At 35.2% G+C, this 14,357-nt stretch overlaps 7 protein-coding genes across 7 annotated transcripts; 3 read left to right on the forward strand and 4 right to left on the reverse strand.

The window, feature by feature from the left end:
• Positions 1 to 910: 910 nt before the first annotated feature.
• On the forward strand, positions 911 to 3,736 carry I206_105676 (uncharacterized protein; the record flags this gene model as incomplete). Its single annotated transcript, XM_019155170.1, has 1 exon — positions 911 to 3,736. One exon carries the CDS (start codon positions 911 to 913, stop codon positions 3,734 to 3,736), a length of 2,826 nt encoding a protein of 941 aa, XP_019011324.1.
• Positions 3,737 to 4,110: 374 nt separating this feature from the next.
• On the reverse strand, positions 4,111 to 5,280 carry I206_105677 (uncharacterized protein; the record flags this gene model as incomplete). The annotated part of the gene is made up of 2 exons (XM_019155169.1): positions 4,111 to 4,484; positions 4,566 to 5,280. 2 exons carry the CDS (start codon positions 5,278 to 5,280, stop codon positions 4,111 to 4,113), a joined length of 1,089 nt encoding a protein of 362 aa, XP_019011323.1.
• Positions 5,281 to 5,617: 337 nt separating this feature from the next.
• Positions 5,618 to 7,431, reverse strand: I206_105678 (uncharacterized protein; the record flags this gene model as incomplete). The annotated part of the gene is made up of 9 exons (XM_070203166.1): positions 5,618 to 5,796; positions 5,857 to 5,914; positions 5,982 to 6,049; positions 6,111 to 6,191; positions 6,253 to 6,349; positions 6,417 to 6,596; positions 6,699 to 6,935; positions 7,018 to 7,099; positions 7,226 to 7,431. The coding sequence occupies 9 exons, from the start codon at positions 7,429 to 7,431 to the stop codon at positions 5,618 to 5,620; spliced, it is 1,188 nt and encodes a 395-aa protein (XP_070059267.1).
• A 678-nt stretch (positions 7,432 to 8,109) lies between these two features.
• I206_105679 (triose-phosphate isomerase) lies at positions 8,110 to 9,362 on the reverse strand (the record flags this gene model as incomplete). The annotated part of the gene is made up of 7 exons (XM_019155167.1): positions 8,110 to 8,198; positions 8,279 to 8,449; positions 8,514 to 8,530; positions 8,600 to 8,742; positions 8,876 to 9,099; positions 9,166 to 9,251; positions 9,337 to 9,362. 7 exons carry the CDS (start codon positions 9,360 to 9,362, stop codon positions 8,110 to 8,112), a joined length of 756 nt encoding a protein of 251 aa, XP_019011321.1.
• Positions 9,363 to 9,776: 414 nt separating this feature from the next.
• On the forward strand, positions 9,777 to 10,801 carry I206_105680 (uncharacterized protein; the record flags this gene model as incomplete). Its single annotated transcript, XM_070203167.1, has 4 exons — positions 9,777 to 9,815; positions 9,985 to 10,057; positions 10,135 to 10,228; positions 10,363 to 10,801. The coding sequence occupies 4 exons, from the start codon at positions 9,777 to 9,779 to the stop codon at positions 10,799 to 10,801; spliced, it is 645 nt and encodes a 214-aa protein (XP_070059268.1).
• Positions 10,802 to 11,105: 304 nt separating this feature from the next.
• I206_105681 (uncharacterized protein) lies at positions 11,106 to 11,722 on the reverse strand (the record flags this gene model as incomplete). The annotated part of the gene is made up of 3 exons (XM_019155165.1): positions 11,106 to 11,227; positions 11,317 to 11,495; positions 11,568 to 11,722. The coding sequence occupies 3 exons, from the start codon at positions 11,720 to 11,722 to the stop codon at positions 11,106 to 11,108; spliced, it is 456 nt and encodes a 151-aa protein (XP_019011319.1).
• Positions 11,723 to 12,333: 611 nt separating this feature from the next.
• I206_105682 (uncharacterized protein) lies at positions 12,334 to 14,260 on the forward strand (the record flags this gene model as incomplete). Its single annotated transcript, XM_019155164.1, has 12 exons — positions 12,334 to 12,375; positions 12,480 to 12,541; positions 12,627 to 12,688; positions 12,750 to 12,797; positions 12,910 to 12,986; positions 13,121 to 13,189; positions 13,255 to 13,368; positions 13,431 to 13,514; positions 13,578 to 13,874; positions 13,941 to 14,012; positions 14,083 to 14,150; positions 14,212 to 14,260. 12 exons carry the CDS (start codon positions 12,334 to 12,336, stop codon positions 14,258 to 14,260), a joined length of 1,044 nt encoding a protein of 347 aa, XP_019011318.1.
• Positions 14,261 to 14,357: the final 97 nt, after the last annotated feature.

Raw genomic sequence — 14,357 nt, forward strand, 5'->3', positions numbered from 1 at the left:
GGATTCATTGTCTCTAGTATTGTCTTCGTTACCCTTCGATATCATTCACCGCAGAAAATCATTTTTTCGTCTCATCCATCCATTATCTATACCTTATCTTCTAGTCATCTAGTTGATCAAAAGGAAACACCTGTTAGAAAAGATACTTAGGAGAAAGGAAGTGCCAAGTAAACGGAATGATAATCTAACAAGCAAATAAAAGCCGAGAAAAAGGAATTTGGTGCACTACCACAAACTTCTGGGTGAGTGAGGATAGATATGATCCTTGAGAGATGATGTGCATGATATCTCCTTTGATCTCATTCTTCGCTCACTTCGCCCCTCAATAAATTTCAATTCCATGACCTTGTTTTCCTTTTTTGCTATTATCAATTTGGAGATACCTTTGAAGCACCCTCTCTTTCGCTTTTGCTCTCATCTGCAATTGCTACGCCATCGCAACCTCACCATCAACCCCTGTCTCCTGAGCTATGTAGCAAGTACCATTCTGTGCAGCAAACTTATATGGCGATCCGATCATTTGACCTAACTGATTCTTTCCTTTCACGTAATAGTCAATCGATCATCGCTTAATCTACTCGACCCCTTGCTGAGCATTTTCGATACTCCAAGGCAAATCGTGGGCAGTACACTTTACTTCCTTTGATACACACACCCCGCAAGGACAGTGCATCGCCGAGTCATCAAGATTGCGTTTCGGCCCCCCCTAATCAGGTCACAATCAAAGCAAAAGACTTTTCTTTATTTCAAGAAGGAAGTTCATAGTCATCTCTATTTCTCTACCCGATCATCAGAAGGATCTGACTTTTCTAACAGACCAAAGACCATGTAAGTTCTCGACTATCTTGTCAATGCGTTATTAAACGATCATTGACTGATTGAATCGACAGTTCAGATACACGGGAATAACATGTCTGTCGAAGTCGAAGCTCCTCGAAAACTCTCTGCTTTTCCTCGTCCCACGTCGTTATATGTTCCAGATGTTCCGAGATCAGTGCCAATACTCGATACCACCTCCTTCTCACCTTACCCCACGTTTCCAGGAGGAAGAAATAGAGATCCCTACGGATTGAACGCTTACCTATTGCATCCCGATGACTCACTATGGCACTACGTTGATCCCATGCCCGATTCAAAACCGCCAACCGGACCAGTTGAACCAATCAGATCGACAAGTCTAGAAGGCGAACAAAGATCGGCATTGCCCAAGGCCAAAAGTATCCGCAAACAACGATCACTGAGTCTTATCAAGAAACCCTCGCCACTGTCTCAGCCACCTGTCAGCAGCGAAGAAGAGGATGAAGTGGACAACAAGCCTGTGACACTTCAAAGAAGAAGAAGTAACAGTCTACCTGCAAGTCCTGTCATTGAGATCGAGCTGGACGATCCGGTCATGGCTGAGCTGAACGACGAGATCGTGACAACGCCTAAAACACCTAAATCCGGAAAGAAATCCCTCAGACGGGTATTCACGAAAGCTCGTAAATCCGTTTTCGGCACTATAGATCTCCCGACAGACATACCGCCTGTGCCATTAATATCCGATTCGCCCGCTTTCCTCGCTCCAGCCACGACCTCGTTTTCATCTGGTAGCACTGATCCCTCCACACCAATGACTTCTCGATCAAATTCCAACTTCAGCACAGTGAGCTCTGCGAGCTCGACTAGTAGTTCTGAAGGCGTAAAGACCCCCGGAGAAGGCTTCTCTCTTGAAGTAGCAATAACAGGTTCGAAATTAGCAGATGCTCTCCAAGAGGCGGGTGAAGGGAAAAATAAAGGAAAGAAATGGAGAGGATGGTTAGGGGGAAAGAAGAACGGCAAATCAGCACTGGTCAGAGATTTGGATAATTCAGGCTCCAATACACCCCCCTCTGACCTTTCAGCGGAATCTACACCTAATTCCAGTACATCTGATTTACTTTCTTCAATACCGAGAGTCACCCTCACTCCTTCTCCAGCAATCATTACTCCACCTCGAGGCTCAACGCCTGTCTTGCCGCCATCTGAACAACTTGCTCGACAGCACACATGGGCATCAGAGCAATTACGCAGGGTATCGATGCGTAAGCTGAATCAACTTCGATCACCTTCACCTCACCCCTTGGCATTATCGCTGCGCAGGCAAAATTCTAGACTACCCAATGAAGTGGCATTCTCCATTCGATCTGATCAACGTGTATTTCCTATGAGCGTCAACTCACATAAAGGCCTTGAAGGCGATTTAGCCCCTGCTCAAGGTGGTCTATGGTTGAATATAGCCATTCAGAGCATAATGATTAGGTTGGATCAAGGCGAACAACCAGACGCCTTATTGAAGACTAGAAAAAATACCAAGAAATCCATCGTTCCACGACCCAAAGGGGCACTGGACTTTGTGAATCGACCACCTTACGAAGAAAGAAATATGGTGTTCTACCCTGATAACACTTTCTCACCAATTGTGATGGCTCGACCAGGATACGGTGTTTGGGATTTAGACTTTTCACCTTACATCTTGGGATTGTCCGAAATATACGAACCCTCAACTTTGTCTTGGCCTGCATTGCCTCGAACCTCCGCTGAAAACCCTAATCTCCCCACGGAATTTCTAGAAGTCATGAAAGCTCTCGAAGGTGAAAGTCTAAGCGCATCAGAGGAATCAATTGAAATATTGAAAACACCTGACTTGCAGCCGGCTCAAGATTCTTCTGCTGCTTTGAAGCAACTCACTGCAAACGCTCCACCTATCGACCTCGCTCCGCTAGTCACAGAGGCTGTCTCTCCAAAGAGGGAGCAGCCGCTTTCATCTTTTCAACCTCCAGGTCGACATTCAATGCAGAACGATGCGGGGTCATCGGCCTCAGAAGAAGACGAAAGTGAAGAGGAAGAAGATGATGACGAACCATTAGCTGTAATTGCTAAACGACGATCCCGCTCATTCCATTCACAACCAAATCACCAAGCACCGACCAGTGGTTCGAATTTAGCTGTTCGGCCCACCTCCACGCACATGCGATCTCACTCTCAACCTGCTCCGGCAGACAAGATTTCCTCCAAGCGACTCTCGATGTCGTTGGAAGCCGAGATGAAGTTCAAGGCGCTTCAGGCTCAAGATGCAATGAGTCAAGTAGCAAAAGCACGAGAACTCAGAGCTCAGAATGCAGCTGGACATATGGAGAGATTAGCAGACAGAGAAAGACTCAAGGAGAAAGAATCGAAAAGGCGATTAAGCATGATGGATCTCCGTGAAAATCCATCCGCTTCAACTTCAGCTAATAAACATAAAAGGAATTCTTCGGCCTCGGCGGGGAATTACCTTTCGACACCCACTACAACCATTTGTAAGCAGCACGAAGATATAGCCAGACGTAGAGTTCAATCCCATTCTCATTCTTATACACACGCTCGATCTCATTCTAGACCAGAGAACAATAGAGCCAACTCATCCAATAATGTTATTACTGCAGGAGAAAGGAAAAGGTATTCATCATTTTATGAACAAAAAGCGAATTCAACCACTTCTTTCGGATTAAATCCTCCTCCTCAAATTCATCCTCACCAATCTCAGCATTTTGTACATCAACATCATCAAATGGTTTTACCTCCTCAACATTTGAACCGAGCTTCAATTTACGGAAATGGTATGATCTATCTCCCTCAACAGATGCAAATGCAAATGCAAATGGGATTGTATGGACATCCTTCTCAAATTTCAAAAGTTCCTCAAATGAATAATAACAGACCTAGAATGACGTAAATTTTCCAAAAAGATTGTATATAATTTATGTTCTTCTGTAGCTTATAATCATTAATTATCTCGGAATTGTTTCCTCTTTTATCATATCATGGACTTTCTGGACAATTTCACTCATCATAGCATTTTTCTTCTCAATTTGTTGATATATCAATTCTGAATTTTATAAGCATTTATCCATTCATACATACATACATGACATCCGTTTCTTTTGTCCAATCATATATTACATTCAATTCTTCAAGTTAATTATAATAGATGTAACTTGTGGTATAATGTACAGAATTGATTTTGGAAAATATGCATACATACATAACTTGAATAATAATACAACTTACTATAACAGAATATCTTTACAAATTTGTTGTGAATATATTTTATGAATTAAATATACGTGAATGTTGTAAATCATGTCTTGAAGATAAAATTTCACCTAAAGGCCAAGTAGTTGATGGACCAAAATTTTCAGATTTTAAACTCCATTTCCAAAATGATTCTTCTTCTTCTTCATCATCAATTAAATTATAATTAATTTCAGAAAAAATTGAATCAAAAGAATTTTCAAAATTTTTTGATTTTTGATTTTCATTTTTTTCTTTTAAGAAGAATAATTCAACTTGATCATTTATGATTTTTTTAAAAGGATATAATAATAATTGAGAAGAAGCATAAGGACCAATTAAATTTAAACGAACTGCAGAAGATAATAATGAACGTGAATGTAAAAAAAGATGTAAATGAATTGATCGATCTATTATAAATAAAGAAATTGGTCAATTGATTTTTTTTGATATATATTTAAGATTTTTAAAAAAAATTATACTAAACTTACTTAATGATAATCCTAAACAAGCAGTTATAACTCCCCAACAAATTGATAAATGTCCTGGACTTCTATTTTTTCTAATTTGTTTTTTATATTCTTCAATTATCATTTTAGTTATTTTTTCTTTTTTTTCTTTTTCTTTTTTTAGTTTTATTTGATAATTTTCATTCTCATTTCTATTTTCATTTTCATTTTGATTTTCGTTTTCTTCATCATCATTATTATTCAAATTTAAAAAAGGTTCTGAAAGTCCTCTTGAAAAAAGAGTTAACATTGCAACACCTTGTGCTTTTGATGATCTTTTATTTACATGTGATAATAATGTAATCTCATTATATTCATCTAATTTAATTATTTTTTTAATTACTTTATTTATTATATTTTCATTATCATTATCATTATCATTATTTTCATTTTTATTTTCAAGAAATTCAATAATTGATAAAGCATTATTAATAATTTTCCATGCTTTTGAAACAAATTCACAAGTTGTATTTGAATAATTTTCAATTTCTGATTTTGAAAATTCTATAATTCCTTCTGTTATATTTCTTTTATAATTATTATCATTATTATATGAAGGTGAATTATTTGATAAAAAACCATGTTTTGAAAATGATTCTAATCCTGAAGAAGAAACAAATCCACCTGTAGGTAAATTTGAATCTAATAATACATAAAGTAAATGAATTTCATCTGAATTTGAAAAAGGATATGTCATTTCGTTTTAAATGAATACACTGTTTGACCTTGACTTTGAAACATACATTTGAAGTTTGATGTTTTTGTATTTCAAGTTTTAGATTGAATATCAATTAGATAAAAGATAAAATGAGGTAATAAAATAGAATTGATTAAGATCGAATGGAATCCATGTTTTTAAGCGAAATTTATAATACCCGGCTATCTTATCGTAACAGCGATCTACAGGTAGATCTTGCTTTGTTTTCGCAAAATACATTTTATAGTTAGGTCGTTACATAAATGCATGATATTATACTTATCACATCAAGACTAATTTTGATTCTTCCTTGCTTATTAGATTACATTACACTTTATTAATTATATACATATACACTATCAACCCAATTTGGGAATTCTCCAAATACAGCACTAACAGAATATTTACTTTGAGCTTCTTCAGGAGAAATTACACTTTCTACACTATAATTCCTTGCTGAAGGATTCCATCCTGGACCGTATGATCCTGATTCAATAAAATGTGTTACATTAGGAACTGTATCATAAATCGTTATCAGCTTTGTTTATTAATCAGATGACTTAGATTCAAACTTACAAACTCGTGGATCTGAAGGAGACCACTCGATGAATCCTTGAGGAAGAACAATGTCGGACTGTAAATAGCTAATGTCAATTTGGGAAGTCATATAGTTGTCAGAAAAAAAAGGGGTCATGTCTAACCATATATGTATTCATGAAAACTACTCTTGATTGATTATTCCATGGTCTACCTAATGCTCTTGTACCGGCTATTATAAATATACATTTTAGTCTCAGAGCATACCAATTATATAAATGTCATTGACTCACTCAAATTCAAAGTAGTGTTGGCATCAGCAGCTTTGACCACTCTGGAATTATTGAAATAAGCTCCAAATGTATCTGGTCCGTCTAAACTTAAACCACGTAAATCAGCATTGACTTGAAACATAAATACAGACAATTGACGTACAAAATTCCTCAGATCCTTTCCAAGCTACTAAACCACCACCAGTATTCCTACTTGATAAAGTAGTATTTTCGAAATAAGCAGTACCGAAACCGTATATCTATCCCCCCCCAAAAAAAAAAGAATTAATCACAAAAGCAGAATTTATCTTTCTTAAAAGGACTTACAAAATCTGTTGATCCAACTACTTCACCACCTACGAAAATTGAACTTGCATTTCTTCCAACATATAAAGTATCTTGATAACTTGCAAAAGTACATTGATAAAACGAAGCATTTGCATAACTTACAAATAATGCTGCTGAAGGTCCTGTATCTCCAGAAGTATATTCAAAACCATTAACAGTCTAAATTTTATAAAAATAATTCATTTTTTAATTTAGTAAATAGTAAAATTTAAAACAAAAGTTCGAAAAGGTAATAATAGGTAAATAGATATGAAGACTTACAGCACGATTTGCAATATCAATATTATATAACCTGAAATCAATATTACCAAATAAAGGTTGTAAAGGTGCACCAGTTGGACCACTTCCTACAAGAGATGCATTTCTTGAAGGTGAAATTGTTAAAACTACTGCATCTGCATTATCTTGAAAAGCATTTTGAGTAGTTTGATTTATATAAGAAGAATTAAATAAATGAACTGTATTAGCTGTATAATCTGAAGGTGATGATGTTACGCCCTATTTATGTTATTTTTTTTGGGGGGCAATTAGTTTTATAATCGGTACTTTTTTAATTTGAGCAATGAAGTTTTAAGCTTACCATAATAGTTAATGGTCCTTTCCTAGTTACATTGACTACTTCATGATAACTTCCAGAACCAACTAAAATATATTGATTTGAACTTTTTTTTTTAAATCAATCAATTCCGTAAAATTAGCTCAGAATTTTTTCTCAAATAATTGAATCGAAATAATCAATTTATAATCTTGGTTTGTTTTTTTCAAAAAAAAAAAAAATTGATACAAACTGATCATCAATTAAACTCTCTACTGCAGATTGAATTGTACCAAATTCAGCTTGTGGATCATTTTGTGAAACATATAAAGTTCCATTTGGACATCCTTCAAGTTGATTACCTTGATTTTTAGGTTTTTGACATTCTTTAAATGTATTTGATAAAACAAATATTAAACTTGAAAAACTAATAATAATAAATTGAAAGATAAATTTCATTTTTAATATTGTTATTTTTATTCTCAAAAAATTATCAATACTTTTTTTAATTTTCAAAAAATGAGCGTAAGTTATAAAAAATGAAATTCATATACCTCCTTCCATCATTTAATATATTAAATATTGAATTATTCTTATTTAAAAGTCATTATTAAATATGATTGACGGTGCGGTCGGCCCGCTTTTATTTTATACTCTTCCTATAAGCTAACTTCTTACAAGAAGTTTATTAACATTTTGGTTTATGAAAAGTCGGCCCTGCTTTGCATAGATGAGAGATGACGTTAATGAAATTCCAGTGAACTAAATGATGACTTTTGATTTGAGAAGGATTGAATAAATAAAAGTCAGGTGGACAATAAATGTGGAGGTATTTTTTTAGATCCAAAATGTCATCGGCCCGGTAATAACATTTAATCTAATTATTCTATTTTTGTTTATCCAGACTATAGAGAGCAATCTAACAAATAAACTTGGCAAACCTGCTATGAAATCTTCAGCAGTCTTCTGCTTTTCAACAGATGAAGATATACAACATGTGATCATACTTTTGGAAATCACTGTTCACTATCAAGATGCATTAGGCATAATGTACTGTATATACTTTCAATTGACTTCGTTATTGTTCTTTGCTTTCAACTAGATCTTCTAATTTCACTTTCATCCACAAAATGTTGTTTAAGCTTTTCCAGAGTTAACAATGTCGATGAACTCTGGTTTGAGAGAAGCACCGCCAACGAGGAATCCATCGATATCAGCGGCAGTAGCTATATTTCATTTCAAAACGTCAGCTTGATCTAGCTTCTCTCCAAAAATAAAATGCGTTACTGCAATATTCTTGACTCACCGAGATCACCGGAGTTCTTTCCATTTACACTTCCACCATAGATGATTCTAGTTTGATCAGCAACTGTTTGAGATACTTTTTTAGCAAGCCATTGTCTAATATTGGCATGAACTTCTTGAGCTTGTTCTTTAGATGCTACTTTACCAGTACCAATTGCCCATACTGGTTCGTCTGTCAATAGGTATACAGGTCAGCTATATCTCATAACATCGATGAACAATTGTTGGAAGCTTACAAGCAATGACGATGTCCCTATAAACAGATCATAACAATCAGCAAGGAGAAAGAAAAAGATTCGATGAGCAATTAAAGACGACTCACTTCCATTCAGATTCGGATATTTCATTGGCAATAGCTTCAAGTTGTCTTTCAACAACAGCTTGAGTTTGGTCAGCTTCTCTTTCTTGGAGAGATTCTCCGATACAAGCGATCACTCCAAGGCCAGCTTCAACGGCAGCTTTAGTCTATGAGAGGAGAATGCAAGAGATGGAAGAAATCAGCATGCTTAGAGTATTCAAGGTAAGGGCTGGTTGGAAGTCATCACATAAGAGTACTTCTCCCCCAAAGCAGAGCCAATGCTTAGATGAAAAGACTCACCTTATCAGCAACGAGTTTATCAGTATCACCAAATAAACTTCTTCTTTCAGAATGACCAAGAATCACCCAATGAACATTGGCATCTTTAAGTTGATTTGGAGAGATTTCACCAGTGAAAGCACCTGATTTTTCAGTGTAAGAGTTTTGAGCTGAAACCTGTGCTGGAGGTTTAAGTTCTTCTTGTATTTTTAAAAGGTATAAAGCTGGAGGAGCAACAACAAGTTCTACAACAAACAAAGTATCAGTATAATTGACTTGAACATTCCTTTCGATAGGTTGGAGAGACATACCGACTTCACCATCGAATTTAGCTTCATTGATTCTTTCAATGATAGTTTCAATTTCTTTAAGAGAACCATTCATTTTGAAGTTTCCTCTATAAGACAAATGATCAAAATTAGCTCTCTCTCGCTCAAATTCACACCTGAATTCATGTTTAGTTTGAGATTCCATGAACTCACCCAACGAAGAATTTTCTAGCGACCATTTTGGATATATGTATATGTCTTTTTGTAATTAGACGAGGGAAAAGATGAGTTAATGTAGGTATTTTAAAAGAGAGGTTTGAAAGAGTACGAGTTAATTATCTTACGCTCTGAAATTAATAGTTGAATTTATCTTGAATAGAATGATAGGAATGATGCAATTTGCGGCATCAAACAAGGGAAGGATAAAGCGGGAATAATAAAATGATTAAATGTGGAGACTCCATAGATCATTTACCTTAAAAATCCGATAATTACCGATAGTGGCATAATCATAAATCATACATCATCAGATGAACAGATATTTGTAAACAAATAACTTAATATTCATATAATCAAATTTCTGTTAACTTCAACCTATCCTAACATTTCCATCTGCACTTCAAATTCGAGTATCACTTAGAGATTCACTCAAGATGCCGCCTCTCAGATCAAAGAAATCAAAACAGAGTCGAGTAAGTTATAGTCTTTTCCAATTTTCTTGCTCTCTTTTATCAATATTGCGGAAGTTGTGACAAGCTGACCAAATTCAACCATTATTTTCCTAGTTCCCTGTTGTAAGCTCTTGTCCATGTATATCGGCTGAACTAGGATAGTCAAGCTTACCAAGAAATATATCAATAGGCTCGTATAAAACGTATAATGCAATTGGATGAAGAAGTAGGTAAATTAGCATCAGCAACTCCAGTAATGATATGTAAGTGATAATCCGCCGTGATTGATGATACACACGCTTATCAGAATTGAGCTAATATGTATCATTCTGTCTTTTAGCCAAATCTTTGGAATGTTTTCTTCAACAATTAATCGATGAAACATGTAAAGAGACCAGATCGAGAGGTTCGAAAAAGATGACAGCTTACCATTTGTGAGTGAAGCTAACTTTACAATTCTTTGCAACAATCAATGAGCGATGAACTTCCTTAATCTTCATCATCACACGTTTTTTCGATAAATCCCCTTCGGATGATTCAGGAAGAGCTGATGAATTTCTCAATTTAGAAAACATATGATAAATGCTTCGGAAACATTTGATTTCTTAAGAGAAATAGTAGAACCAATACCTGATCCAATATTAACAGAACCTAAAGCAGGTCCGTCAAAACCTAGAAAAGTCTCTGGTCCAGGTCTAGCTTCCGGTTCAACTATGAATGAATCACAAAATATTGCACCCAAAAAAAGGATTAAGAGAAATAATCAAGATGAATTACAACCTAATGGTAATGCACAAGAAGGTTTCTCTTATTCACAAGTACAAGCAGGTAATGGATATTCAAATGGTGAACAACAAAATAATTATTCTCAATATGGTACTACTCCAATAACCAATAATTTACCTAATATAGGTACTTGGAAAAGTGATTTTAGTGGGACTGGTGGAACTGGTGAAAATGGAAGAGGTTTATATGATGATTATGAAGAAGATGAAGATGATTATTAAGTGAATATTGTTAGTTAAAGAAAAAGCGAAGAATCTGAATACAAAGTAAATAGTATTTCAAGATGACGAGATATTTCAAAGCATTGTAGAATTATTATGTAGAATTAGCATGTATCATAGCATGACAAGTGCTTCAAAACACGATGTACAATAAGTCAACTATTTTATTCTCGTCAAAATAACATAAATGATTTTAATCTGATGTGAAATCAACACCGAGGTTTAAGATAATTTCGTATACTATTATACATACATAATCATAATTACACTTGAAAGTTTTTTGTGTTTTTTTTTTTTTTTGATTTTATAAAGTATTTGGTCCATCAACTGCTCTTACCCTTTCTTCTCCTGCTACAGATATTAATTGAGCTAATATTTTATCACCATCTAAATGTGATAAAGGAACAGTTTGAGAAGGTGCACCGACTATTAAGATTGTTTTTTTTTAAAAAAAATGATAATAATAATATTAGCAAATGAATGAAATTTTAAATAATAATGGAGGAAAAACTTACCAAATCCAATTTCCATTTCTGGTTTAGGCATAATTCCATTTTCCCAATTAATTTCTTTATTAATTTTTATTAATTTAGGATCTTTTGATTTTGATCTTGGATCAGGTAAACGATTAATTTTAATTTCAATTTTAGGATTTATATATGATATTTTAGGTAAATGATTTTTTAAAAATTGTCTAAATCGTTTTTTTTTTTTTATCAAAACATTTCTTATTAATCAAAATAACAATAAATTACATTTAACATACCTTGGACCTGATTCTGAATTTTTAGCAATAAATTTAATTGTAATACTTTTAATATCATTTGATAATATTAAATTATCATTTCCATTTCTTAATAAATTTATAGCTTCTTTAAAAGGTAATCTTCTTAATGAAGTTGATGCTATTGAAGAAGCCATTATCTTGAATTTATTCTTTTCTTATATTTTTTTTTAATATAACCTATTTAGTAAAATTTATATATGATTCTTATAATTTTAATATTTCTTGATGATGCTGTTCAATGAAATATCTAAATAAATCTCAAATCGAATAATAAACCCTTTGAGTGAATTCAACATTTCCATAATAATAATTAACATGATGTGGATTTTTTCCTTCTTTAATTATTATCTATCTATTTTTTATAACGTTATATTTATTTCTATTTTAATGCGCAGTGTAAGTAAAACGTGCTACGTTATGCCGCTAAAAAGTCGATTTGACCCTGAATATATAAAAGAAAGAAAGATAGTACACACTATACTACTACTACCACTACTACTACTACCAAACGCGTCCTTACAAACTAAGACTTTTTATCAATTATGGGAAGCAAAGAACATATCATATCATCATTAAACAATCAAATCATCCATTTTCAATACCTATTACTTTCTATTAACATCAAGATTGTTATTTGATTACACTATAAAGTTGAAGGACATATTCACGCTCCTTCACACGCTCATTGGATCTCTTTCAAGTAATTCGACGCGAAGACTCGACACAATCCAAAAGATAATTCAGGATGAGTCAAAATAAAGATATTGAACAATCTATTCCTCTTACTGTGAGTCAGATCATTATCCATCTTCCCTCATACCTCTTTGATCATGCTCGTATGGGCTGCTTGATAGTTGTTGACGCTTAGCTGACTGTGTCTTTCATCATCAGTCTATGCCTAGAGCATCAGATGTAGAGAGGGATTTAACTCATGGTGAACATATTGAAGTCAAGTAAGTGTTAACGTCTTCATTTATACAGAAATACGAATCAGTTTTCTTGAACTTGACCCAATACTTATACTGATCTTGAAATTAGAATCGCCGAACCTAGAGCTCCTTCGAATCAACCTAAGAAAATCACTATTCCAGCTATCATTAGTGAGTTCAGTGATCTGAGCAATTCTAACATGAGATGAGCTGATCTTTATGATGATTTAAGTTATTCCAATCTGGATGGCTTGTTCTATTTCCGTCATTCTGTATAATAGTGAGTTAAACTCATTTAATAAATTACATATCGTCTCGAATATCCACTTAGTGCAACTCGGCGGCCTAAACTTTATTATGAATTCGAGCTGATGCTAAAAATCTAATCTCAGAATACATCTTTGATAGATTCGATGGTCTCAATTTCCCTTATCCAGTTTTCTTGACTACCTGGCACTTGATTTTCTCCGTGAGTCAAATCATCTGCTGGTTTTAAACTGTGCGACATGTTCAAATCCCTCTCTGTTAGGGTGGGCGAGCTAGATCCGCGGACAGACTGAAATGTTGGGATGTATCTATGCTAATTTCGAAGCTCATCTCTAGGCAATTTCTACTCGAATCTTACAGCGAACAACCACTTTAGTTGATGGTGCCAAAGATATCGACATGACCGTAAGTATAGTATTCCTTTCCGCAGCAGAAGAGGATGTCGGCTGATTCGCCTTCGCCCTACGTAGCGAGACAGATGGCTTAGATCCATCTTACCTATTGGAGCTCTTTTCTCTGGAAGTTTAATCCTTTCCAATTACGCATACCTCTCTTTAAGTGTATCTTTCATTCAAATGTTGAAGGTCAGTCGGTCCAATAATATGCAATCCCAAGGTCAAGCAGCTGACTCTCTTACAAATTCCAGGCCTTCGTTCCAGTCGCTATATTGCTTATTTCGTTCGCTTTCAAAATTCAAGAACCCAACAGAAGGTTGATGGCTATTGTCTTGGTAAGTCTGAGCTTGTCTGACATCATTAGCCACCGACTTTGAACTAACGATCAAGCCCTATAGATGATCTCAACAGGTTGTGCTTTGGCTGCTTACGGAGAAGTACACTTTGAAGTGTTCGGGTTCATTTGTCAATGCGCTGCTATCGTATTCGAGGCTTCTCGATTGGTTATGATTCAAATCTTGCTTCACGGTATGAAGATGGACCCAATCGTATCTTTGCATTACTACGCTCCTGTTTGTGCCGTCATCAACGCAATCCTCATCCCATTCTTCGAGGGATTGGAACCTTTCTACGCTCTTCACCGAGTTGGTTTACTTGTTCTTTTCACCAACGCCGGTGTCGCTTTTGCTCTTAACGTGAGTATTTTGCCAATCATAACGTCCAATACCACACAAAGCTGACAAACAAGATTGTACGATAAGGTTGCTGCTGTCTTCCTCATTTCGGTTGGATCAGGTCTTATCCTCACTCTTGCTGGTGTACTCAAGGATATTGTGAGTTCGCTATTGTCCCAAAGAAGTGCTTTACTATGGAGGTCAAGCTGACATAACACGCACTTTTTAGCTCCTCATTACCGGATCAGTCATTGCTTTCGGATCTCCAATTGCTGCAATTCAAGTCTTCGGTTACACGTGAGTTTCGCTTTTTGTGAATTCAGTTGAATAAATTGTATCTGACTTATCCGATTCGCAGCATCTCTCTTGGTGGTTTGGTCATCTTCAAGACTACCGGTGGGAAATAAGCATGCCGCGGGTTTATGTATGACATATCTGTGGTGCATTGGCTGGATGATTAGAATTTGAACGAGATACGGATTGCGAAAGCAGGAGAAAGGAAAT

The sequence above is a fragment of the Kwoniella pini genome, chromosome 7, assembly GCF_000512605.2.
Source record: "Kwoniella pini CBS 10737 chromosome 7, complete sequence".
Taxonomy (NCBI): Eukaryota; Fungi; Basidiomycota; class Tremellomycetes; order Tremellales; family Cryptococcaceae; genus Kwoniella; species Kwoniella pini.